Source organism: Cervus elaphus, chromosome 1 (genome assembly GCF_910594005.1).
Source record: "Cervus elaphus chromosome 1, mCerEla1.1, whole genome shotgun sequence".
Lineage (NCBI taxonomy): Eukaryota > Metazoa > Chordata > Mammalia > Artiodactyla > Cervidae > Cervus > Cervus elaphus.
In genome coordinates this window covers 62118545-62146008 of record NC_057815.1, presented here as the reverse complement: position 1 = coordinate 62146008, position 27464 = coordinate 62118545, and the positions used below count along the sequence as shown (strand labels likewise).

At 35.1% G+C, this 27464-nt stretch overlaps 2 protein-coding genes and 1 pseudogene across 2 annotated transcripts; all 3 read left to right on the top strand.

Moving 5' to 3' along the window:
- The first annotated feature begins 2531 nt into the window (after positions 1-2531).
- Positions 2532-3494, top strand: LOC122696530 (olfactory receptor 52N2-like). Its single transcript, XM_043906662.1, has one exon. It carries the CDS (start codon positions 2532-2534, stop codon positions 3492-3494), a length of 963 nt encoding a protein of 320 aa, XP_043762597.1.
- A 564-nt stretch (positions 3495-4058) lies between these two features.
- On the top strand, positions 4059-12148 carry LOC122701972 (annotated as a pseudogene).
- An 8453-nt stretch (positions 12149-20601) lies between these two features.
- On the top strand, positions 20602-21607 carry LOC122696469 (olfactory receptor 52N2). Its single transcript, XM_043906543.1, has one exon. It carries the CDS (start codon positions 20618-20620, stop codon positions 21581-21583), a length of 966 nt encoding a protein of 321 aa, XP_043762478.1. The 5' UTR covers positions 20602-20617; the 3' UTR covers positions 21584-21607.
- The last annotated feature ends 5857 nt before the right edge of the window (positions 21608-27464 follow it).

The following is a 27464-nucleotide window of genomic DNA, read 5'->3' as shown; positions in this document are numbered from 1 at the left end:
AATTTTAAGTCAAGCTAAAATATCAAAGACAGAGTGTTCTCACAAATTCAGCTGGGGAAAAGAGAGCAAACATATAAAACTTAGTACTTTAGAGGGATAGCATACTAATTGTGTATGGGAGTGAAAGTCCCATATGAAGATGATTTTTTATGAAGATGATTTTTTCCAACTTTTATCAACATAATTGAACTGTCTATGCCTTTTTATTCCACAAATTTCAAAATCTATTTCTAATAATTCTAAGAGGGGGAAAATCAACAATACAAACAGATTAGGATATCCATAAAATAATTCTCTTTGATAGCAAAAATTAGAAACAATTTAAATATTCAAGAGTAATAAAATGTTTAATTTTGCTTCAATTATTGGGTGGAAAATTTAGGTCTAAAATTTCAGTTGCAAGGCATATAGAATGACATGAGAAATGCACATTATATTAAATAGGGGGAAAAGTGCAAAACTTCATGCAGTCTGAAGTTGATGTGAAGGAGAATATTATACATAGTAATTCCAAAATTATTGGACAAATAGAGAAAGCATTTTTAAGTGGCTATTACTTCATTACGATTACAAGTGATTTTCCAAGTTTCTATAGATTCTTTTTAGATTTTTCTACATTAAAAATATATTTATTTTGCAATAAGAGAAGAAAATTTTAAATGACATTTGTCTCCACCAGTCTTGGTGGTCATATGCCTCACTTGAGAATAAAGCATTAAACTTTAACATGTTTTTGCTTTTGTTGTTCCTTTTTCTATTCAAAAGTATCTAAATGTCTCACTAGTACCATAAACCCAAAGTTCATTCTCTTTCAGATTCTTCTGAGACATCTAATTGTGGAGAGTCAATCACCTGGGGTATCTTGCTGAAGATTCTCCAGGGAAACTAAAATTCCTATGTAAGAAGATGCCAGCCCAGGTTTTGAAAAACTAAGGATTCTCAGCCATGAAGAAGAACTTGTTTGTGCCTAACACTGAGGTAAGTTTGGGTAATTTTAAAAAATAGCCATTTGAAAAAGATAGAGATATTACTGGATAATAATACAATGGCTAAGAATATGGGCACGATTACCAAAAGACAATATTAGCATGAAGTAATGTATTTCTCTTTCCCTTTCACTTCTTAAGAGACAACGGTTTTTTGTCTTTATGGTTGGCTAGACTTAACCTCATTTCCACTTTATTCATTTCCTTGTGGTGTATACATAAAAGATGGTGGACACTGGAGATTTTTATCTTTAGTGTTTCTAATCCAGGTCCATGAAATGATAATTTCTCCAGGTGGTGACATTTCAAGAGAGGTTTTGGAGAGGCTTTTTTATAAGAGATGGTTCACACAAGATTAAGTCAGATTAGGAAGCAGAGACCATGAGCCTCTGAAACTTGTATTCCTTTGTATTTCTTCTTTTCGTTGTGGTTTCTCTGTAGCCTGGTCAGTAGAAGTGGACACAATGGCAATTTTTTGAATATTTAGGTGAAAAGAATCTGTACCTTGTAGCTTCACTGCCATGTAATACATGCCATCACACTACAAGTATCTACTTAAGTCTGCTGAATGATGGGTGTGTTTGACGCTGACTTAGCAACATGAGAACTCAGGTTTATGCCACAGCTTAAGCATCATTTTCTTTTTTCAAATAAAAGAACAATTTTAACCATTTGGAACCTTCATTTTTTCTCAAATATCCCTGAATATATACATTTCTTCAAATATCTTTCAGTCATTTCTACTGCCCTAAAAGAAATAGCAATTGAAAGATATGGTATTGTCTGTTGTACTGATTACCTGTTGAGTTATAATGAAATACTGTTTAAATTATAGCAGTATAGGCAATCAATAATCTTCAGAAATCCAAGGGTTTCTTGAGTGTTAGTTTGTATTAAAAATAAAGAATTTATTTTAGGTACAGAGAAGCCAAAGGAAAAGAATTCTGTATCTGAATGAATTCAAAAATTTCTTAAAAATTTTACCAAAATACCATAAAACTTATTAATGATTTAGAAATGTAAATAGTGTTTTTTTTTCCTTCTCAAGAACACCTGAATTTTCACAACATGGAAAAGCATGATATTGACATCAGAGTTTGAATGCCAATCATATTAAATCCTTACTAATTCAAAAATTGTATTGAGTTTCTACAGTATATTATTATTAGCAAGATATCCAGAACAATTTTGCATAGATAACTTGCCTTCCTAATAATCTTCAAGGCAACAACTGTAAGAGATAGAGACAGTAAGGATAGTAGAAAGTATCTTTTCTAACTTTCTAAGCAGAAAGTTTGCTGCTGGACATTAAGCAAAGTAAGACTCTACTGTTTATTTTTAGATAACATAGTTCAAGGATTCTTTTGCTAGAGCTGGGGAAATAAGAAACCATCCTGATTATCCTAACAAGATGAGCATTCATGGCTTTCATTGGTATCATTGCACAAACCATTCTCATATTTGGTCTCTAAACCCACCTCTCTCTCCTGTACAGAGAGCAATTGCTGACAAAGAATATAAAATGCCCCCCACATGTCAAGCATCATGTCTGGAGCCAATATCTCCAGCCTGACACCAGAATTCTTTATTTTGAATGGTGTTCCTGGGCTGGAAGCTGCACACATCTGGATCTCCCTGCCATTCTGCTTCATGTACGTCATTGCTGTTGTGGGCAACTGTGGACTCATCTACCTCATCGGCCATGAGGAGGCCCTGCATCGCCCCATGTACTACTTTCTGGCCCTGCTCTCCTTCACAGACGTCACCCTGTGCACCACCACGGTACCCAACATGCTGTGCATATTCTGGTTCAACCTTAAGGAGATTGACTTCAATGGCTGCCTGGCTCAGATGTTTTTTGTCCACATGTTGACTGGGATGGAGTCTGGGGTGCTCATGCTCATGGCGCTGGACCGCTATGTGGCCATCTGCTACCCCTTACGCTATGCCACCATCCTCACCAGTGCTGTCATTGCCAGGGCTGGTCTTGCCACTTTCCTGAGGGGTGTGATGCTCATCTTTCCATTCACTTTCCTTACCAAGCGCCTGCCCTATTGTCGAGGCAACTTCATCCCCCACACGTACTGTGACCACAAGTCTGTGGCCAAGGTGTCCTGTGGCAAAGTCAAGGTCAATGCCATCTATGGTCTCTTGGCAGCCCTCCTGATTGGGGGCTTTGATATGTTCTGTATTGCAGTGTCTTACACTCTGATCTTGCGAGCAGTGGTGAGTCTGTCTTCCGCAGATGCTCGTCACAAAGCCTTCAGCACCTGTACGTCTCACGTATGTGCTATTGTCATTACATATGTTCCAGCCTTATTCACCATTTTTACTCACCGCTTTGGGGAAAAAAACATTCCTCCTCATGTCCATATCATAATTGCTAATCTCTATTTGATGTTGCCTCCTACCCTGAACCCAATTGTATATGGAGTCAAGACCAAGCAGATCCGGGAAGGAGTCATCAAGTTACTTTTTAAGGAGAAAGATATCTTTGCTATGAAATAGATTAAAGCATTAATATTTAAAAGCAAGGAAAGACAAATGATATTTTAGATGAGATTCTTGAGTGGAAATTTTAAACCAATTGATCTCATTATTTCATTGAATATCTGCTATAATATTAACTGACCTTTTTGTAAAACTCATCAATGATTAAAATTAAATAAATCAATATGCCTCTGAATTTGAGGACTTTTTCCTAAAAGGACTTCCACAGTAATTTTAAAACTGTTTTAAATAATGTGTCGCATAGAGTCCTAATGATTTGTATGCTGAACTAACCTCTAACAGGGTGTACACCATAGAAGAATAAAAGATCTCCTGATCCTGTGTTGGAGATTCATCTGTTCTTAGGGGAAATCCATAGAAAAAGAAATCTGAGTCTGTTTCATAAGGCCTTTCACTTATTCTAATGACTTAATTTACTTCACTATTCCTCTTACCACATCATTTTGTATTACTGGGTTTAGTTTTTTAAACTATCCCATGTCTACATAAGCTGTATTGAATTTCCCCTCTTAAGGAGAATAATATTCAAATATTTGAATCAATGTGATCTAAATGAAAACTATGAAGGTAAGCAAGGAAATAGAGTCAGAGAAATTTAGAACAAATAATTTCCTAAGGATAACTCTGGAAGATTTTTGGAGCAGACATGGACTTAGTCTTATTTCAAAGACTAATTGTGAAGTGGTAGTAGGAAATAGATGAAATTCACCAGCAAAATCTATAATCATTTGGGTTTGGCTGACTTTATAGTTTTATTTTCTTTAAGTTCAGCTACCACAAAGCTAAAAAATCAAGATTTTTTTACTCCAAGGTGAGGCTGATCACTCAAAGCAAGCTTGCATAATGGCTAAGTATTCACGAACACTGATTGCCCTTGGTTCTTGTAACAGGCCTTGTTACCAACTGCAAAATTTGGAAAGCTAGGAAACTGCACTTGGATCATTGCTGGGCACTTAAGCATGAAAATACATTGTATACTGATTTCCATTACCTATATCTGTCTGTACACTGAGGAAATGCAGTTCTAGATGAAAGTTTTCTGAGTTTTATGAATTTTAATGTCAATCCAAACCATGTATCGTGAAAGGTAGTTGTGAAATGCACATTTTAAATGTACATTTATTATTATTGAAGTGTATCATTGAAAGTAAATAGAAAAGTATGCTATATGTCTGCTAAAAATTTTGAACCCTGTGATATGTAACATAGAGATTTCTGAAGATATATTACACCAAAAATGCTAGTATACTTGCTGCTAGATCATCCTGAGTTGATATTTTGATGATTTCCAGCCAGGATATAGTGTAAATGTAAACAAGAACATAATTTCCCCTGACACTCTAAATATATATAAAAATACTAGATTAAATATATTTCTGAAATTATAGAGAGGAAAAACTAAAAGCAAAAAAAAATTTAGAAATAAAAAGGGAAATCACAAAAGCAGAGAAAGAGATGAAAATTCAGTACCTATACAAGACTTTTACTCCAATAACTTCAGTATTGATAATCTATTGCTCATGTGTAAAAGTTATATAAGCATTAATCCTAGAATCTTAAATCATCATACTGTTCTGGGGAACTAAAATCTATGCTCATTAGCCCAAAGATAGAGAAAAAAATATTATAACTGTCATAATTTTTGGAAACACTAATGCAACACATATTGTTATAAATGGATCAAAAAGACAAAGATTACTGCAGTAAAGACATTTTCTGGCAGTAATCTTTCTCTCTACATTCAATTATTTTCTCTATACAGTGGAGTAATCAGTGTATATCCTGACATTTTACGCAACTCTCTTAATTCCCCATACCACACAGATAATTCACCACACCACACTACCTTCAACAGACTGGGGAAAGCTGCAAGTACAGAAGACAATTAAACAACAAGAAAGTATTAAAATGTAGCAAGAAATATACATTAATAATTTAGTCCATAAGTCTTTACTAATAATTACTATACAGGCGGATATTGATAGGATAAATCTTGATTTAAGAAGCTCCTCGAATTTATACATTGTACACTAATAGCCATGGCAGAAGAACAATTCCTCAAGAAGAGAAAAGCTGATCAAACTTTGCTAAAAACTGACAGTGGTATAAGAAACTATATACTGTTCTTCCATCCATGTCTAAGTACAACAAGGATAAGAATGAAAGAAACATACATATGAATGTTACATGTTTGCTTAAAAACACTCAAAATAGACAAATCTAGCTCTGGTTAGAGATGAATAAAAAGGGAAAACAATACCAACACAGACAATCATTATATTGAGCCTACAATAATATCCTGATAAAGGAGAGACAAGATATAGCATGTAGGACAATGAAAAGATTATTGTAGGTATATAAAATGTTTACTGGAGAAGGAAATGGCAACCGACTCCAGTATTCTTGCCTGGAGAATCCCATGGACAAAGCAGCCTGGTGGGCTACAGTCCATGGGGTCACACAGAGTCGGACACGACTGAGCAACTAACACACACACACTTAGATGAAAAGGACTACAGTTTTCAAAAATGGGAATAATTTTATATAATCTATGAAAAAGGAAGGAAAAAAACCATAGGACAGAGATACAATGGATGGCCAGATTGGACAGAGAGATAATAAAATAATGGGATAGTAACAAAAATGATAAATGAGAATAAGAAAGTTTAATTAGGAAAGAAAAAATTGCAAAATTAAAATCAATGCATTAAAATTAGTGATTATTAGAAATTAGTAATTAGAAAACATGATAAGTTGTTTTAGGAGACAGTAGATAAATTTAATGAGGTGATAATGCTGAGAGAAGATAAAGGACAGAGAATGAAGAATAAAATAAATATTCCTTGGGATAATGAAGCAGTGATCAGAATTACTGAACACAAACAATATTCAAAACCATAAAGAAAATAATGGATCTAAAGTTAATATGGGTGCACACATGAAAGTTCAAAGACTATGTCACATACAAAAAAAAAGGACTTCAAGAGATTATAATAGACAGTTCAAAAATATTAGCACTACAGTAATGATTATAAACAAAATTCAGTTCGGATTCAGGCAGGGAATGGGCTACATGTAAAGAAAACAAAAGAGAAAATAGATATGGTAAAAGAGAAACAAGAGAAGAGGAATAAAGAGAGAGAGAAGGAAAAGGAAATAAATGGGAGGAGACAGAATGAAAAAGAAATGTAGATATATTTTTGCAATTATTATTATTATTATGCAATTATTATGTACTATCTTGCAACTCCAAGTTTCTAAAGAGAGTGAGATCAGTTCTCAGCTTTAAAAATTTCTGTGATTGTATTTAAAATTATCCATGTTGTTTTGTGAAGCATTATTTGGATCATTTTCATTCCTAAGTATTATTGTGACTTGTGAATATACAGCAATTATTTATTGTACTCTTGAAGACTTTTTTGGCAAAGTCCTGTGAATGATACTCCTGTGAACATTCTCATATATGTCTTTTGTATACATCTTTTGCAGCAAATATTTGTGTATTTCTTTGGTTTACAACCGAAGAGTGGGATTTCTGGATCATATGGTATTTTTAGCTTAGTTTTTGGTATATAGCACCAACTATATTCCAAGGTGGTTGCACTAGTTTAAACTCTCATCAGCAGTATGAGAATTCTAGTCACTTTCTATTCTTCCCTGCACTTGATATTGTCAGAACTGTGGTATTTCATTAGCAGACACATCATTTTACTGACAAAGTTTCATATAGTTAAAGCGATGGTTCTTCCAAGAGTCATGTACAAAGGTGAGAGTTGGACCATAAAGAAGGCTGAGAGCTGAAGAATTGATCCTTTCTGACCGTGATGCTGGAGAAGACTCTTGAGAGTCCCTTGGACAGCAAAGAGATCAAACCAGTCAATCCTAAAGGAAATCAAACCTGAATAGTCATTGGAAGGACTGATGGTGAAGCTGAAGCTCCGATACTTTGGTCACCTGATGCAAAGAGCTGATTCACTGGAAAAGACCCTGATGCTGGGAAAGATTGAGGACAGGAGAAGCAGGTGACAGCAGATGAGATGGCTGGATGGCATCATCAACTGAATGGGCATGAGTTTGAGCAAACTCCAGGAGATAGTGAAGGACAGGGAAGCCTGGCCTGCTTCAGTTCATGGAGTCACAAAGACATGGACACACCTGGCTGAGCATCAACAATAGGATCTTAATTTGCATTTTCCTGGTGATGATGAGAATGGAATACACTTTCCTAAATTCTTGGTTATTGAATACTTTTTTCCGAGGAGGCAGGTAGAAGCTAAAACTTTTGTCCATTTCACTTTAGAATATTGTTTTCATATGATGTATAGGATTCCTTTATGTATTTTGGAAACCTTCTCTCAGTTACATATGTTGCCATATATTTTCTTCTAACCAGTGACTTCTACTTTTAATGACTTAAAAATATTATTATTATTGTTTATTCAATATTTTTGAGAAAACTTTGAGCCCCATACATACTGTGTACATAAAGCTATGGCAAAAATTATAAGGCTGGAATTGAAGCACTCTGGGAATTCATATATAATTATAGTTTATACATCAGTGAATACTAGACACAGTTCACATGTCCTACCAAAGAAAAAATGTTAAAATTAGATGGTAATTATTGAGGTTCCCCCCCCCGCCCCATTTTCAAATATTTTCTAAAGGTAGACTTAGTTTCAACAAAGCTAAAATTACCTCCTCTCTCATTAGAGACCTAAAGAGCATCTACCTGTGAAGCTCTAAAAAAATGTTTTCCCTTTGCTTGGAAAATCTCCAGAGAAGCTACTAACCAATGCAGAACAGTCATTATGAGCAAGATCGGTCATGAATAAGGATTCTAAAACACTTGGCATCAGGCTGAGTTTGAGTGATTCAGAAGAAAAACCAAGTGATACACAGACATTACTAAACAGGAGGGATTTGAATCATAGGGTGGTTGAATAAGGAAGACTAAATTATCTTACTTTTGGTCTTCTGAAACCAATGGGATTTGCCAACTGCCATGAAGAGAAAATAGAAATGGGGGGAAAATTAAATGTAGGCTAGGCATGAGAGAAAGAAGATTGTGTGATGTTGATATGACAAGGACCAAAGATAGTATTACAAACAAGCATATTTCTGTACAATAATAGAAAAATTTCTCTGCTCTCCAAAGGCAGGGGAATCTTCCTTAGGAAATGGTAAGACTTTCACCAAAGTATATCTTATATAGCACAGGGAATTCTAGTCATCATCTTGCAATAAAGTTTAATGCTGTATAACCTGTAAATATACTGAATCACTCTGCTATACACCTGAAACCAATATAGAGGTTTAAGAGATGGCTAGGCATGGCTTTCAGAGAAGGCAATGGCACCCCACTCCAGTACTCTTGCCTGGAAAATCCCATGGATGGAGGAGCCTGGTAGGCTGCAGTCCATGGGGTCGCAAAGAGTCAGGCACGACTGAGCGACTTCACTTTCACTTTTCACTTTCATGCACTGGAGAAAGAAATGGCAACCCACTCCAGTGTTCTTACCTGGGGAATCCCAGGGACTGCGGAGTCTGGTGAACTGCCGTCTATGGGGTCACACAGAGTCGGACACGACTGAAGCGCCTTAGCAGCAGCAGCAGCAGGCATGGCTTTCCTTCTATTCTTTTATAGAGCCAAATAATGGTAGTAATACTAAACATAATTGTGATGGTCTTATATATTTTGTTGAAAATGTCCCAGCCTGTGGTCAAAATATCCATGGTTTTTCTTAGTGCTAAAAGAATTTACAGTTGAGAAAATTCAGTTCTAATCCTTTTTTCTTTCTAGAAAAATTTGTTTTTATCCTGTTTTATATATTGATATTATTTATATATCATTACTTAAAAAATTTTCCACCAGTTAAAATAATGGTTAAAAAAAAGCACTTCTAGACCACTCTAGGCTAAATCTCATGGAGAAAGAGAGTGATCGAGAGAGAGCACAATCAAGATCAGAATTTTGGAAAAGTATGTGATATGGGGAAGATTACAATATAACAGAAAATATATAAAATATTTTAAATGATAAAAATATACAGTATAAAATACAATATAATCAAGGTGGTTATCAAAAGAGACTAAAGAAGAGGGTTTAAAAATATAAATGAAGAATTTTCTCAAAAAAGAAGGCTCCTGAAGTCTTTTGATATTAATCAAAAAATCTTTATCTGTGTCCCAGAGTACAGAAGAAAACTGGAACTCTAACTTTCCCAAGTTATGCATTTGAACTGTGGTGTTGGAGAAGACTCTTGAGAGTCCCTTGGACTGCAAGGAGATCAAACCAGTCCATCTTAAAGGAAATCAGTCCTGAATATTCACTGGAAGGACTGATGCTGAAGCTGAAACTCCAATACTTTAGCCACCTGATGTGAAGAATTGATTCATTGGAAAAGACCTGGATGCTGGGAAAGTCTTTCTTTTGGGAAAGACTGAAGGCAGGAAGAGAAGGGGATGGCAGAGGATAAGATGGTTGGATGGCATCACCAACACAATGGACATGAGTTTGAGCAAGCTCCAGGAGTTGGTGAAGAATAGGGAAGCCTGGCATGTTGCAGTCCATGGGGTTGCAATGAGTCAGACACGACCGAGTGACTGAACTGAACTGAACTTTTTCAAAACACAACTTTATTAATAAATATTATGTCCTACCCAATATAATGTTTCATAGCTATTTTGGGGCTAAAACTAACACACAAAAAAGACATGATCATATGATTACTTATACATATATATTCCCTGCTTACCTACACATAGATTCAAGAGAATAAATAGAAAACATGAGAGTTAATTAGAGTTTAACAAGGCCATTAGTTAAATATAAACTAAAATCTTTTATCAACAAGAAACAATTAGAGATATAATAGAAATGTCTATGGCTGTGCTTTTTAAGCTGTAGATCTTTGTAACTTTTTGGCCAGTCAAATATTTTGTCCGTGATTATTCTGACTTCGAATATCAAGAATTATAGAGAGATCATGCTCAGCTTGGAAAACATGTGCAATAATTAGGTGCTTTCAAAATTCGACTATGATCCAGTGGACACAACAGAAAAGACTTCTTGGAAGAAGGGAAATTATATGACTTAAGAGAATCAGTTTTGTTAAAACTGAGTCCATCATTTGGAAATTGGTAGATGAGACAAAAGCAAGGACTAGTGAATGGCCTAGGAATATGAATAGATGCTTATAGAAAGAGTTAAGAGTATAAAGCCAAGCAAGACTAGGTCTTTGTTACTATATTTGCACTGTTTGAATTCTTTTTATTTGGTAGCAAACTCAAGACTCTTCAGTAGGATCAAATAGCACAGTCAGGGTACAAAAAGATGATTTTTCCTCTAAACATACTTTATATTGTTCAAATACTTATCCATCTTTTGACTCTGACTGAAAAACTACTATCTTCTTTTATTGGACATATTTATTGGTATCAAAAGTAGCATACTTTGCAGTTGAACATCGTGCATGGAGTCATAAGCTCCAGCCTGAAACCAAGATACTTCATCTTCAATGGGATTCCTGGACTGGAACCTGCACACATCTGGATCTCAATGCCATTCTGACTCATGTACATCATTGCTGTCATAGGGAACTGTGAGCTTATCTATCTTATCTGCCATGAGGAGGCCCTTCATTGGCCCATGTATTACTTCCTAGCCTTCCTGTCTCTTACAGATGCTAGTAGGTGCACTTCATTAGTCCCCAATACATTGTGTATCTTTTGGCTCCGTCTCAGAGATTGACTTCAATGCCTGACTTGTGCAGATGTTTTTCATCCACATGCTGACAGACATGGAGTCTGGCTTGCTCATGCTTATGGCTCTGTGTCGCTATGTGACCATTTGCTACCCTCTATGTTATTCTTCCCTGGTAGGTCAGATAGTAAAGAATTTGCCAGCAATGTGGGAGACCCGGGTTCAATCTCTGGGTCAGGAAGATCCCCTGGAAAAGGAACTGGCAACCCACTCCAGTATTCTTGCCTGGAAAATCCCATGGACAGAGGAGCCTGGCAGGCTACAGCCCATGTGGTTGCAAAGAGTCAGACATGACTGAGCGACTAACACACACACATGATATTATTCCATCCTCACCAACACCATAATTACCAAAGTTGACCTAGTCACCTTGACTCGAAATGTGTTGCTTATACCATTCACTTTCCTGATCAAGTGTCTTCCCTACTACAAAGGTGACCTCATTCAACACACTTGTTGTTGAATGCTCACAAACTTGTTGTGAGCATATGTCTCTGGCCACACTATCCTGTGGCAACATCAAGAATAATGCCATCTATGGTCTCATAGTTGCCATGGTGATTGGAGAGTTTGATATTTTCTGCATTTTTATGTCTTACACCATACTTATCCGTGTTGTAGGAAATCTATCTTCTGCAGATGCTCGTCACAAAGACTTCAGCACCTGTATATCACACATATGTGCTGTTGTCATCACCTATGTCCCAGCCTTCATCACTTTGGGGAACACAGCATACTTCACCATATCCACATTTTAATAGCCAAGCTCTAGTTGCTGCTGCCTCCCACCTTGAATCCAATTGTCTATTGAGTGAAGACCAAGCAGATCTGTGAAGAAGTGATCAAACTGTTTTTTAGAGAGAAAGACATTTTGAATGTAAGATAAATCTAATACATAAAATCTGGATTTAGCATAATTATAAAGAAATATATAGAAAGGAAGAGAAAAAAACATAAAACTCAATAACCATGAGGTCAAGAGAAAATGCCTGTCAATATTCTTTTATAAGATTTATGAAACAATCACAAAATTTGTAATCTGAGGACTCTAATTTGATAGAAAAAATAAAATTGACGAGAAACTATTGTATTCCTAGGGAGTTTAACTTTAGCTAGACCTTGTGGAATGGATGCACACAATGAAATAGCAGAATATACAACTTGTAGTAAATGCTTGATGATGAATGCACTTTGATCCAAACACCATGAGGGAGTATATAGTAAAGAATAAAGAAGGGCTGGTAGCCTGGAGAAACTCCGGAGGTTTGAGGAAGGCACCTAAGTGAACTGTCATGTGTGTTACAGGGAAGCAAGAAACACTTTCCTGAATGTGCTGATTTCCAAGGGTCTTTGTCAACCTTTTTGTTCAATATTTATGTGGCACTTGCATAACTTTAGAGGAATAAAAAAGCTTGACTGTTAATTTATTTCTGACATTTTTGTTCCTAGGAAATTATCTGGATGCCTTTGACTGTGTCAGTGTAAATACAAAAGAAGTGGGAGTAGATACAAATACTAGAGCTGCTCATAATCTGGAATGTACTCCTTTGAGTTTATTTCAGACAGGTTCTTAAAAGGTACACAGGATAATATTTGATGGCTATGTGAGGAGAGGATTTATAAGTAGAGGAAAACAGACTTGAAGAATATCTATGTACTCAGCCAATCAAAGATGTCTGAGCTAACTACTTTCCTTAATTTTAACATTGAAAGAGCAACAATTAATCATCAGGGACAATGAAGAGAAGAGCACCTTATTTAGACATCTGGAAATATGAATAATAAAAGAAATGAAAGAGGAATAATAAATGTGGTATTAAGAAACAATGATATTGAATGAAAAGTGAAGAAAATAAGGGCATAATTCAAGAGAAAACTGAAGAAATAGAATGGGATCAGGAAATGGTTACAAACAGGGGAAGAGTTAGAGATGTTAGATTAAGATTATGCTCATCATTGCTAATAAGGATAATGTATTTTAATATAATGTTATAGGGACAGGGAAGCCTAGCATGCTACAGTCTATGATGGCATGAAGAGTCGGACACAATTTGGTGACTGAAAAACAGCAAGTGTATGATAAAATAATTGTGAGCTACATTGAAAATTCCATGTACTTTTGCAAGATTAATTTTGATGCTTGGAAGAAAAACCTGAATTTTTTTAAAACTTTAAAATGAATTTTTTAAAACTTTAAAATGAATTTTTAAAAAAAATAAAATAATTTAAGTGTTTGCATGTAATAAAAATTGTAAACTGATAATCAGAAAAATTTCTCTCTTCTGGACTTCTGTTTTGGGATTTGGTAAATTTTACCCATCATATATTCTCACTTAAATCATATCCACACACTAGGAAACAGATCAAGAAATTTACCTAAACTGCCGTTTTAAAATGTATATATATTATTGAATTTTTACTTCAAAATTATGACATAGCTGTTATTATCCTCATTTTATATATAAGGAATATATATATAGTACAGCTAGACTGTTTAAATCTCAGAATATTAAAATTAAAGTTTAAATACAGTAGTGTTAATAAGCTTACATTGTGGGGAGAGTGTATAGGAGGCAACAATAGCAAAAAGTTAAGCAAGAACATAACTTTTAAACTCTGAAAAAATAAAATGCAATAAATAAAATATATCTGAGGCACTGAGTAAGAATTACCAATTAATTTTATGCTATCTTCCACATTATTAACGCAAAATAGGTTTCACAGAAAATAAATAAAACAACAGTATAATTCTGAATTATGACTTACAACTAAATTAGAGCCAGCAGGCTGGAATCATTGAGGAATTTTTAAATAATTATAAAATAAATGGTGATGAAAGAATATTCTACTCAGTATTTATGAGGAGGAAGAGCGAGAGAAAAGCATAGAAAGAAGAAAATGAGAGAGAAGGAAAGAAGTAAAGACATGGGAAAAAAGGTGGATGGCATTTCAAATTCCATCTCGTGACCTAGTAACAAAGTTGTGAGGCTAGGCTCAGGGGGCTTTGTGAAAAAGACCCAGTCTTCCCACATTCAACCTCACATAGTTTGATTAGATCTAGAACCAATGTATTAGGTACAGAGAACTCATATTTCAGTTTAATTAAATCATAATTCCTTTAAAATATGATATATTAATATTTCCAAAGGAAAATAATTATAAAGAAATTACAAGGGGATGCCAAGGTAGTGAAAGTTATCTTGCTTTTGCAGAATCTCCAGAATCATTTGGCCACTTCTATACGGACACATGTGCAGATGTACAGACATAAAGAAAATAGAACAACAAAACAGTACAACTAGGACAATACAAAGTTAAGTGAGCATTCCACATGACCTTTTCACAAGACTCTGCCAACAGTATGGTTTTATGTTTTAATGAGCTGGAAAAGTTAAGCCAAAATTATAACTAGAATCTTTTTTCACTCTTCCCTTTAGTTCTGTCTCTCAGGATCCATGAATAACAAACTTCTCTTTGAAATGAAAAACACCATACACCTACCTTGTCTTTCAAATTAACTTTAAACTATTTCCAAAGCAATTTTATAGAATGCTAAAAATTGAACAAGATTGCATAGAGATGGCTTAATTATTTTGCAGGATAATCAGAGATTTTAACTTTACCATTTCTATATTTGAGTTCAGAAGTCAAAGGAATCTCAGTCAACGGAAAAGAAGTTTGATATTAGTCTGGTATTTCCCCCAGTTCCTTTGGAACAATAAATATCTATAGAAATACTAGACAATTGTGCTTATCTATTTACCTTTGGATATTTTATGTTAAATGATCAAAGGCACAGATTTTTTTATACAATCAATACTATCTTCATGTACCCAAACACACCCTAAGCCCCCAGATAACAATAGCACACAAAGAGTTTGTAGGCTGCTGTGTATGAGGTTTTGTGCAAATGGTGCTGAATGTCCTGTGGAGAAAGAGTTGTGTGTATCAAGTGGAGCATTTTGCTAAGCACAGTTCTTGAGAGTAAAATAGTGCACGCTAGAATAGTGATAAGCACTTTGGTTGCACTTAAATCTGGAATTTTGAGGCCATAAAAGAGGAAAATCAAGCAAAAAGGAAAGAAAGAGAAATAAAAGTATTACAGAAGAAAAGGAAAAGGAGAAAAGAGAAAAAGAAAATTTAAGGGAGTTTATCACAATCTGAATATTGTACAAGACATGGTACAACAGGAAAGAACAAATAGTAATGTTTGCAAGCAAAGGAGAAATAAAAAGGAGACTTGGGATGGAGAACAATTATTCTCCTCAATTATTACTTAAAGTATAGGGGCCTCATTTAGATTAAAATTCTTAACTTTTTGTTCTAACTCATTCATCTGAATAAGAAGTTTCAGTTGGGCATCTGATATTAGTGAGTTATAACTTAAGCCCTGTTCCTTCTTACTAGTCAACCTCTCTCTGATTAAACCATACATTCTGATCTGTCCACGTTGGTGTGGTTAGTGGCCAGCTGCTCCTACTGAGATTTTCATTTGTCTATGCTGCCTGAGTGAGCAAACTCACCTAAATCGGGGGCAAAATATAAACAAGCCCTTTTGACTGAAGATCTAAAGCTTTATTTTCCCTGATGTATGCCATAAAATTGTTGATATTTTGATGCTAACTTCCTTGCCTCTGATAGAACTTGCTGAACTGGGGCGAAAAAAACAGAGGTGTTATTGAGTTTACTGTTGTATATGGTGTTAGAGAATGTTCTTTTATTCTCTTACATGTAAACTATAAAGAAAGCTGAGCACAGAAGAATTGATGCTTTTGAACTGTGGTGGTGGAGAAGACTCTTGAGAGTCCCTTGGACTACAAAGAGATGCAACCAGTCCATCCTAAAGGAGATCAGTCCTGGGTGTTCATTGGAAGGACTGATGTAGAAGCTGAAACTCCAATATTTTGGCCACCTGATGCAAAGAGCTGACTCATTTGAAAAGACTCTGATGCTGGGAAAGACTGAAGGCAGGAGGAGAAGGGGACAACAGAGGATGAGAGGTTAGATGGCATCACCGACTCAATGGACATGAGTTTGGGTGAACTTGGCGAGTTGGTGATGGACAGGGAGGCCTGGCGCGGCGGTTCATGGGGTTACAAAGAGTCGCACATGACTGAGCGACTGAACTGAACTGAACTGACATATAAACTGTTCATTTATTAAGATACTGTCTTTCTCCATTGCAAGTTTTTGCCTCCTCTGTTGTGGATTAATTGACTATAATTGCATGGGTTTATTTCCGGGCTCTCTATTCTGTTTTGATGACAATAGTTTTGTAGTATAGCCTGAAGTTTCAGTGCCTGCAGTCTCCAGCTCTGTTCTTTCTCAAGATTGCGGTGGCTATTCAAAGTCTTTTGTGTTCCCACACAGATCTAAAAATGATTTGTTCTAGTTCTCTGAAAAAACACCGTTGATAATTTGAGAGGGATTGTATTGAATTTGTAGGTTGTCTTGGATAGTTTTGTCATTTAACAATATTGATTTTTCCAACTCAAGAGCAAAGTATATCTTTCCATTTCTCTGAATCATCTACAATTTTCTGTATCAGTATTTTATAGTTCTCAATATATAAGTATTTCAGTTTTTCTGCAAGATAGCCATACAATTTTAAACTTTTCCCAATATTGTGATAGAGTTACAGTATCAGGGGAGTTTTGTGATACACTTTCAATGGTTAATTGAGAGAATTTCAACATTTGTTCTGAGTTTAACAGGAATCTTTACACATTCACCATTGAGAATGACAAAAATCATTTCGATTTGCTTTTCAATCATTCCAGAATTAGTCTTCTTCATAATAAAATAGTACAGGGGAAACTCAGGTAATAAAATGTAAAATAAATGCAAAACTCTTTTGACACAATATATATACATATATATAATATGGTCAGATGTGTGGGTTTGTGTATTTATTAGCTTATCTAATAAACTCAGGACAAACCACAAAGTAGGCACAAAATATTTCTATTATTCATATATGACATATTTTATTTTCTGTATCTGTCACTTTCAATTTCTGCCTCTCTCTCTCTAAATATAAAATATAAAATAAATATTATATATATATTTCCACAAAAATATATTATGAACATATATGCAATAGAGGTTATATGCATTGAATATGCTTCAGTATATTTTTGAAATTTTGTGATTATATAGTTAGATCATTATTTTATAAAGCAAAATAAGTGAAAAGCAAATAGTTCTTATAATTATCAGAATTATTGGTCAGAAACCACACCCGGGGTAAGGTATTTAACTTTAATCCTCTTATCAACATCTCTCCTGCTGATAATTATGAATATAAAAGTTGATAAATATAGAAATAATTTCAAAAGTCCCAAAGGAATTTTATTCTAAGCAGAGTCCCCTGATAGGTCAATGTGGAAATCCAATCAGCTGTAAACACCCAAGTATGTGGAATCCTTAAAGGACACAGAAATTCTATGTAGAGGTGGAAACTAGTTGTTGAACTCTTTGACACTCAGAAGTCTCAGTCATGCCCATGAATCTGGTCTTTGCCCACACTAAGGTGAGTTTCAGAGATTCCCAAAGACTTACACTTTCCCCAAATATAAAGTTTTTCATACAAGAAATGCAATTTCTTTGAGATGTTGTTGATTGGAAACTCAGTATTTCTTTTTGACTCTAAGCAGAATAGATGACTTTATCTCTGGGAACTAAGGAAAGAAACAGCATTCCCCTAATTGTGAAATATATTTAAAACCACCTCATGGTTCACTGATGATGGAGAACTCCAGACAACAGTGGACTTGAAAGGACGGAAAACAAAAGTTTTTGCCTTAATTAATAGATATATATATACTCAAAACTGCTTCCAAGAGAATAGATTTTGTGGAAAGTAATTGATGAGCAGACTTGAATCTTATAAGGGAGTGAGAGGAATTCCTGAGTGGCTTCCCTGTAGATATCTTCTCACTGTTTTCAGTCGCTATGTGGTGCCTGATTCTTTTTGAAATCCCATGGATGTAGTCTGCCAGGCTCCTCTGTCCATGGTATTCTCCAGGCAAGAATACTGGAGTGGATTGCCATTTCTGTCTGCAGAGGATCTTCCCAACCCAGGGATAGAACCCTTGTCTCCTGCCTTGGCAGGTGGATTCTTTACCACTGAGCCACCAGGGAAGCAGAAATCTCATGCAACTCCCCTACCAGGTTTTGTAAAGTGTTTATGTGAAAAAATCTAGGAATAGGAATCTGGCTATTTCACAGATAGGTTCTCTTGCTACAGATAGGTCCTTTACATAAAGACTGACTTTCTATAACTTTACACATTTATTCTGTCTCTTCTCTAAGACAGTAATAAGAGCAAGCTTTTTCTTTCTTCCTCTGTCATCATAAAGTAAACTAGTTATGTGCAGTTAATGCAGTTCTTCAGTTTAGGCAACAGATATAGAATGATTAAACACACAGCTTCAAGGTCAAACAAACCTGGCTTTACCAATTTCTAAATTTTTGTTGACACACTTCTCATCAAACTACCATGAACTTGCATTTCCTTAAGTATAAAATAAGCATGGTAACATATACCCTTGGCATTAATACAAATTTGAAGGTAGAAGTCAACCTCCATTGGAATATTGGCTCCATGAACGGAGATGGTTTTTTCTATTTCAATCAACAATATATCTCTAGAAAAATCTCTGTTAAATATATACATTTTAGCATATAACCAGAGAATTGTTTTTATTATTATAATATTTAATGTACATTAATGACTTATTAGACCCCACTTGGAGGACTAACTTCCATTTAACCATTATAGCACCTCTAATTATGTACTTTTATCACCTCTCCCCTTCTTTAAAAGTCACGAAAATTTTAAAAAGGAAGATATGAGACTTGCTCAAGTCCATCATGGAGTCTGAGTGTCTATGTCTCTACAAATAAGCATACAATAAAACTTTGTTCTCATATTTTCAGATATCCATCTAATTTTCCTTTTACAAATATATTTTAAGTTTTAAAAATAGCTCATATTATAACAAAATCATCTAGCAGGGAGGATATAAGAGAAATCTTATTGAAGGTAGCGGGAAAAGAACTGGCTACTGAGTTGATCTGTTCATCTGTTTATGATTTAATAAGTGTGGATAGATTGTTTACTTATATGGTGTTGATGTTTGGGAGCCTGAGAATTTGCCATAATCAGTTTTAATTTACAAGCTAGACAAGCAGAGCCAAAAGTTTTTCCTCCTCTGATATCTTAATATCTTGGTCTTTTCTTTTCAGTCTTGTGGCTTTAGTGCCCTGGAACTATCTTAGAAGGAGGCAGACATCAGAGGTGGAATCTCATATACGCCAATTCTCTTTGCAGAAGTTCCAATTGCTACATGCTTACCTGCTACCTGGAATCAGCAAGAACTTGCAGGGATTGAACTGGATGAGATGTCCCTATATTTCAGAGTTGAGACATTTATAATTTTTTTTCTAAGATATGAGAATATATTTTAATCTTGGAGTTCCTAGTAACTAACACTTGCTATCTAAAATTCACCTCTCAATCATCTCAATATAATTGAGGTTTTTCAAAATCTCATATTCCTCTCCTGTTCTAAAGTGCACTATGGCACTTGAATTACAGCAGAGCTGAGTAGCTCCATTTAAATTTACTATATTAGTCAGGGCAAGTTCGATTACATAGGATGTTTATCCTGAGATAAGGGGCACTCTTACCTCATCTTACCTCACCTGAGGTAAGGTGAGGGGGCACTGGTGATAAAGAACCTGTCTGCCAGTGTAGGAGACATAAGAGATGCAGGTTGGATGCCTGGGTCAGAAAGATCCACTGGAGGAGGGCATGGCAGCCCACTCTAGTACTCTTGCCTGGAGAATCCCAGGGGTAGAGGAGCCTAGTAAGCTGCAGTCCATAGATTACACAGAGTCAGACATGACTGAAGCAACTTAGCACGCATGCAAGAAATGATAATAATAGTGATAACAGCAGCATATTACTGCTAATATTTTTTGAGTATTCACTATGTGTTATACACAGTTTTAGCACAACATTTAGATTATCTTATTGAGCAATATTGACAACTTTCTGAGCTTGGCACAGTTATTATTTTCATTTTATACTGAGAAAACAGACATAAAATGGCTAAACTCATCAATAAACTCATCAATATTATATCCTAGGTAAGAACCAGAGATGGAATATGAATTTAGATAAGGTGACTCCAAGGAACTTAATTAATACTTATCATTTGAAAAGTCATTTTGGTTATTGTTGTTTTACATTTTGTTTTCAAGCCCTCTGCTCACCTCTGAGTTATTTTCTTCTCCAGGAAAGGACCACTTTTAAAGAATGTAATATGCCCTCTTCCTGTCAGCCATTATGTTTGGAGCCAACAGCTCCAGTCTAACCCCGAAATTCTTTATCTTGAATGGTGTTCCTGGGCTGGAAGCTGCACACATCTGGATCTCCCTGCCATTCTGCTTCATGTACGTCATGGCTGTTGTGGGCAACTGTGGACTCATCTACCTCATCGGCCATGAGGAGGCCCTGCATCGCCCCATGTACTACTTTCTGGCCCTGCTCTCCTTCACGGACGTCACCCTGGGCACCACCACGGTACCCAACATGCTGTGCATATTCTGGTTCAACCTTAAGGAGATTGACTTCAATGGCTGCCTGGCTCAGATGTTTTTTGTCCACATGTTGACTGGGATGGAGTCTGGGGTGCTCATGCTCATGGCGCTGGACCGCTATGTGGCCATCTGCTACCCCTTACGCTATGCCACCATCCTCACCAGTGCTGTCATTGCCAGGGCTGGTCTTGCCACTTTCCTGAGGGGTGTGATGCTCATCTTTCCATTCACTTTCCTTACCAAGCGCCTGCCCTATTGTCGAGGCAACTTCATCCCCCACACGTACTGTGACCACATGTCTGTGGCCAAGGTGTCCTGTGGCAATTTCAAGGTCAATGCTATTTATGGTCTGATGGTTGCTCTCCTCATTGGTGTGTTTGACATGTGCTGTATTGCAGTGTCTTACACTATGATCTTGCGAGCAGTGGTGAGCCTGTCATCCACAGATGCTCGTCACAAAGCCTTCAGCACCTGTACATCACATATCTGTGCTATTGTGATCACCTATGTCCCAGCTTTTTTCACTTTTTTCACCCACCGTTTTGGAGGACACAGTATCCCTCACCACATACACATCATTGTGGCCAACCTTTATCTGCTACTGCCTCCTACAATGAACCCAATTGTTTATGGTATCAAGACCAAACAGATTCGTGAGGGTGTAATCAAATTTTTGCTTGGAGAGAAGGTTGCTTTTACCCAAGACACATAAATCTTAAAACAGATACATTGCTTGGGATGGGTGATGTGGGGGGCGGGGGGGGAGATGGTAAAATAGAATGAAGAAGAAATTTGTAAAAGATGTGAATAAATTTGTAAAAGAAGCAAGAAATCTGTAAAAGCTGTGAAATGTTTGTAAAAAAAGAAAAAATAGTATTAAAAGCTAAGTCCTCCAGTAGATAGATTCTTTGAAACCTTTTCAAGTATAATTTATGAAATTGTTTTCCTGTGTAGAAAAAAATTTTTTTATTCTACCAAAAAAGAAAATGCAGAATAAAGAAGTCACATACTCATTTCTTATAGGTTTTATATTTTATGTAAGGGTTAATAGACTCATGACGTGTGAAGAGACAGGTAAGAAAATGACAAACACAGGCTTAATATCAACGAAAGCATTGTGTGTAAGAACAAGAAGCTGTGGTGATGTACAGCAAGCACATCCTCTCCATAACGGAGATTCTACTCAAATCAAGCACATTATTTCTATGGGGTTATGTGGGCCAAGTATTAAATACTTTCCAGTATTTTTTAAGCAAGCTAAATTCAGATATTTTGTGAAATCTCCCAATTTTAATTATCAACAAAATTTTTTTAAATATTTTTCATTTTATATATATCTAAGTATTCTATTTTTTTCATTTTATCAGTTTGGGACTCTCTGTTTAAAATACACCTAAAAATACAACTGTGATATTATCATTCAAGAAAGCAAAGGCACTTGTTAAATTTCTAGTATATGTTATAATTCATTCACTCATTCTTTTTTTTTTCCCCAGATACTTATTAAGGTCATATTGTGGGTCATACCTTGGGTTTAATGAAAGAAACGCAGAATTGAGTATGATGTAATCTCTGGCCTCAAGGTGCTTGGAAGCTAGATTTTAGCCAGGGATCATGAGAGGAAATATATGTGAAAGAGAAGACAAGATAAAAAGTGGATTCAATATGGAGAGAGCAAAAAATCAGTGCAGAAGAGTTGGGGACCACATTAATTTTGGATTTGGAGAGTTCCAAAGCATAAATTTTGTGTCTTAATTTCTTATTACAAGTTTTGACAGACTTTAATCTCTCTAAATTTCAGCTTCCATGCTTTTTATCAAATGATGGTAGTCACTTAATGCCAGAGAAAATTTTATGTAGAATTTTTCTTTTCCTGTCATAAAAATAATTTTATTTCATTAATTCCCCCTTTTGATTATTAATCTCTTGATGGAAAGAATTTGTTGATCAATTATCTCATCCATTGATGCCAGCATGGTTGCTTTCCTGTCTTGAATCAATCATGTCCCTCAATGCCAGGCCTTTTAGTCTAGTTATTTCTTTACTCTTATATAGGCTGTATTGATTGGATGTCTGGAAGGACTGACAGTCAATTCCAAGTTGTCCAGCAAGACTTATGCCAATTTTACTTTGCAAGTACATTGTTCATGCTCATTAATTTATAAACAACTACAGATGTGACCAGTAGTTCAACTTTTTTAGATATTATTATCTCACACAAGTAACCCAAATTGCCAGTAAGAGTAACAATGTCATTAATAAAGATTTAAGCCAGATTTTCCTCAACAAGTCTATTTTCCTAATATTTTGTCTAAACTGAGAAAAGGATCATTCAGAGTAGAAATTTGACTCTTCTTACTTATCATAAGATGGGTTATATTAGAAGACTCATCAGATTTAAAGACACAACATTCAGTACACATTATAGCATAAATCTCACCCTTGGGAAGTTGAGGGACAAGTGACTCTGTAGGACCACTTTTTTCATCATGGAGATTTCAAATTTACCAAGTTAATGGCTTGATTACTATCATTCAAAGCTTGCTAAGTAAATTTTGTTAAAGCCTCTATGTGATTAATGACATCCTTCATTCCAAGTGAAGAAGCAAACATTGCAGCCCAATGACCTTACCACTAGAAAACTGATTGGACCCAGTGTGCTACATTAAAAGTAGATTGGTAGGGTCACTTTCAAGGCTACCCATAGGCAAACCTGAGTGAGTGAGTGAAAGTCGCTCAGTCATATCCGACTCCTTGTGACCCCATGGACTAGTCCTTGGAATTCTCCATGCCAGAATACTGGAGTGGGTACCCTTTCCCTTCTCCAGGAGATCGTCCCAACCCAGGGATTGAACCCAGGTCTCCTGCATTGCAGACAGGTTCTTTACCAGCTGAGCCACAAGGGCAGCCCAAGAATATTGGAGTGGGTAGCCTATCCCTTCTCCAGTGAAGAAGGGAATCAAACCAGGGTCTCCTGCATTGCAGGCAGATTTTTACCAACTGAGCCACCAGGGAAGCCCAATAAAGCAAACCTGAGCCCAAAGGAAACCAATTGTGCATCTTCCTACCAACCTGGGGTGAGCCAAAACCATAAGTTTGTTCCATAAATCCAATGGGTCCTGTTAAAAGCTACCCAGTATTTTCCTGGTCATCTCAATCAGTTCCAAAACAACTACTGATTCTCAAAGGTAATGATATATCCATTGTTCATCAGGCACTCAGCTCAATTTCCTAGTGTTATTAGGCTGTTTACCTTTAAAATGATTTAACTATTCCCAACATGAGGGGCCTTTAAATTTAAATGACCATAGCTTGTTGTTAGCCATGTAAATTCATCCCATAATTGAGGAAGTGGCCCTTCTAATAACAGGAAAGTTATGTTCTTTGACTGTAATTTAGCCTGTTGCTCTAATGGAGTCTGTGTAACTTTAAAGAAAGCTCACATTTATGGCCATGGCCAGAGCAAGTATGATTATTCAACAACACAAAATGGTCTTATCTAGTAATATCAATAGTGATCAGAACAGAACTATAACTTCCTTCTATTAAAATAAACTTCCTAAAGGGCCATCCAACTAGAGCAATGATGAGGACAAATCAACCTAGGTAACCTAGGAATACTAGAAATTGGCCACTAAACTAAAGTTGAACTGGTTTTTGATACTTGCATATGACTGATCCCAAGAGAGAAATACATTTATTTATAAGCAAAAGTGTGAACAATCATCAGGGTAATCATATACAGACCTGGTCCAGCATTTTGGGTCTGCTGTCTACTTCAGATGTTCTCTTCTTCTCATCCAGGAATTGCAGTCCATTCAGGAGAGGAGTCCTGATATGATTCCTTTCAATGGGGCTGTAAAAAGTCTTTTATCTGATATCTTTTCCAATATGCATAATCTCTGGGTTTCAGGTCATGGGGCATCTACTCTTCATCTAAACGTAGATTACTGTGGTGAACTGGTAAGGCTGCTGGGAAACCCTGTAAGCAAGATACCAGGTAGTTTTTCCAAGAGTTTCCACAGTTCCGTAATTTACTTTAGTTTTTTAAAGCAGTTTGATCATATCTGATTTTATGGGTATTCACAAATATAATATTCCAATCAATGTATGGTAATATAACCAATGTTTCCAGTTATGTCTGTTATAAGGAGCAACCCTTATTAAACTTATGCAAGTAACTATATTGCTAAAAATAAAAATGCTCACTAAGAGTTTCCAAATTCTGGCTGAATTAGATAGATAGAAAAAGTAAATATTTCAATTCTACTTATAAAAGTACAATTTACTAAAGTTCTGTAAGTCATAATTAGTTTAAGGGGAAAGATTTCCTAATATACAGAAAGCAAAAATTAAGTCAGTAATACTTTAGGCAAAAGACAAAAAACTTATTACCTTCTTCATTAGTTCACACAATCCTATGTAATTCATCCTTGATCTTAATCTTTTGGCAACAGTTTTTTTTATGAAGTCATCAGAGTTTCCATTAGAATTCTTTAATTTCTTACCCAATTCAGTGTTATGATCTGAAATTTATCAGAAATGTGTCATTGTCTAGAAGTCCTTTGTATGAATCTTCTTGAAAATGAAACATTTTTGCAAAAACATGGGAGACAACAATAATTGTCAATAAATGACAAAGATTTAGCAGGTCATGGTGAAAGATCTGATTACAATGTAAGTGAGAAAGAAATTTGGTTATTTTTGTAACATATAATACTTTAAGATAATAACTAGAATTATGAAAGATAATATGCTAGGACATACACAAATTTTAGAAATTTAATATGATATAATTTTTAGAACATTTAGATTATGACATTTGCTCATATAATATAACCTAATGAAGTTTAGCACCACTCATTTAACAGTGTTTCCATTCAATTTAACATGCCATGTAACCCTAATTAATTTAATATATCTTTACATTTTTGAGAACCCCTCCAAAGCATTCCAAAGTTAATTAAATATCAAAAGAAATTTAATTAAAATCTGACCTTTGAAAAGTTTGTAAGTATGCAAAATAATCTTCAAGAGATTTTAAAACACTTGGTCAGGAAGGATCATAGGCTATTGTGAAACAGCACTTATTCACTTAATCAAAATGACAATAAAAATTTTAAAGGCAAATGCAGAAAGTTACAACAGAATACTTAAAGGTAAAGAAACATAATCTAAAGCATATCAGCATTCCAAGAAAACTTTGTTCTCTTAACAGAGACAGAAAATCAAATTCTGATTTTGCTCCAAATTATTCTTAATAACAAAAGTCATTTACTCAATTAAATTCAACCTAATTTTAGCCAGTCCTTGCGCTTAATCGTTCAGTCGTGTTCGACTCTTTGCAACCCCACGGACTATAGCCAGCCAGGTTCCTCTGTCCTTGGGGATTCTCCAGGCAGGAATACTGGAGTGGGTTGCCAAGCCAGTCCTTATCATACACTAAATTTCTTTCTCAGGGTTCTTTTTCCAAAAATTTTACAAAACTTCCTGTACTCATATTAATTTTCCCTTATTTTTTTTCACATTGAGAAACAACCAAATTTGGGATAAAATTACTTTTTCTTCCCTTAAAATACATTTCCACTTCTTGTACCTTTCTACTGAAAATACACATCCTACTTTATTTGCATACTGAAATATTTTTATTATTATATATTTTATTATATATATCTATATATATTTCAATCTTTAACCTTAAAACCTTAAACTTTAGCAAAAACCAAGAAACAAGTAACTGTGAAATGTTTGTCATATCAGTATTTCCCAAATGACAAATTTATGAATATATTCTGTAACCTCAAGAAACATTCATTTTCTCATAGTATAACTTTTTCCTCAATGTAGTACAAGATGTGTGTCCAACCAACTTAAACATCTTTAGTTTTTCTCTAATAAGAAGACAAAGGTAGGTAAACTTAAGACTTGTTTAGTGATTAATATTTCAGTGCTTTATCTTGTTTGGAAATGATAAATGTTATTCAATGAATTAACTTTATTTAACTTTGAAAAACTCTAAAGTTGCAAGTTACCAAAATTCTGGAGAAACTATTTTTAGATAGACAAACCTAAAACATAATTATTCTTAAAAGGTTTACCTAAAAATTCATATTTCATTTGCATTTAATTTACTTAGAAGTTTCATTAGACCAAGTTATTTTTCTTGCTGATAAACTTTTATAATAGAAATAATAAGATCTGACTTACAGTAAGTCTAGGTATGATAAAATTATTATACTTAATATTGATGACTATCAATATTATATATTGATATATACAGATAGATCTGTGTTAATCAAACCAACAAACTTGAACTAACTCTAATACCAGTTTTCATATAATATTGAATCTTTCTCTGATCACATGAACCTGAAATTCATTTGTGTTCGTTTTTTTTTTTTTTTGAACATTTGTGTGGGAATTAAAACTAAATTTTCTTTAAGCCAACACAACAGAGCTCATTTACAAATTTTCCATAACAACTGAACCAATTTATATCTCCACACACAATGTACAAGGGTTCCCTTTTCTTCATATGCTCACTAATATCTGGTTTTCGTGTCTTTTTGATGATAGTCATTCTGATAGTTTAG

Coding starts and splice junctions, on each gene's coding strand:
- LOC122696530 (XM_043906662.1), top strand. CDS start 2,532: ATGTCTGGAGCCAATATCTCCAGCCTGACACCAGAATTCTTTATTTTG.
- LOC122696469 (XM_043906543.1), top strand. CDS start 20,618: ATGTTTGGAGCCAACAGCTCCAGTCTAACCCCGAAATTCTTTATCTTG.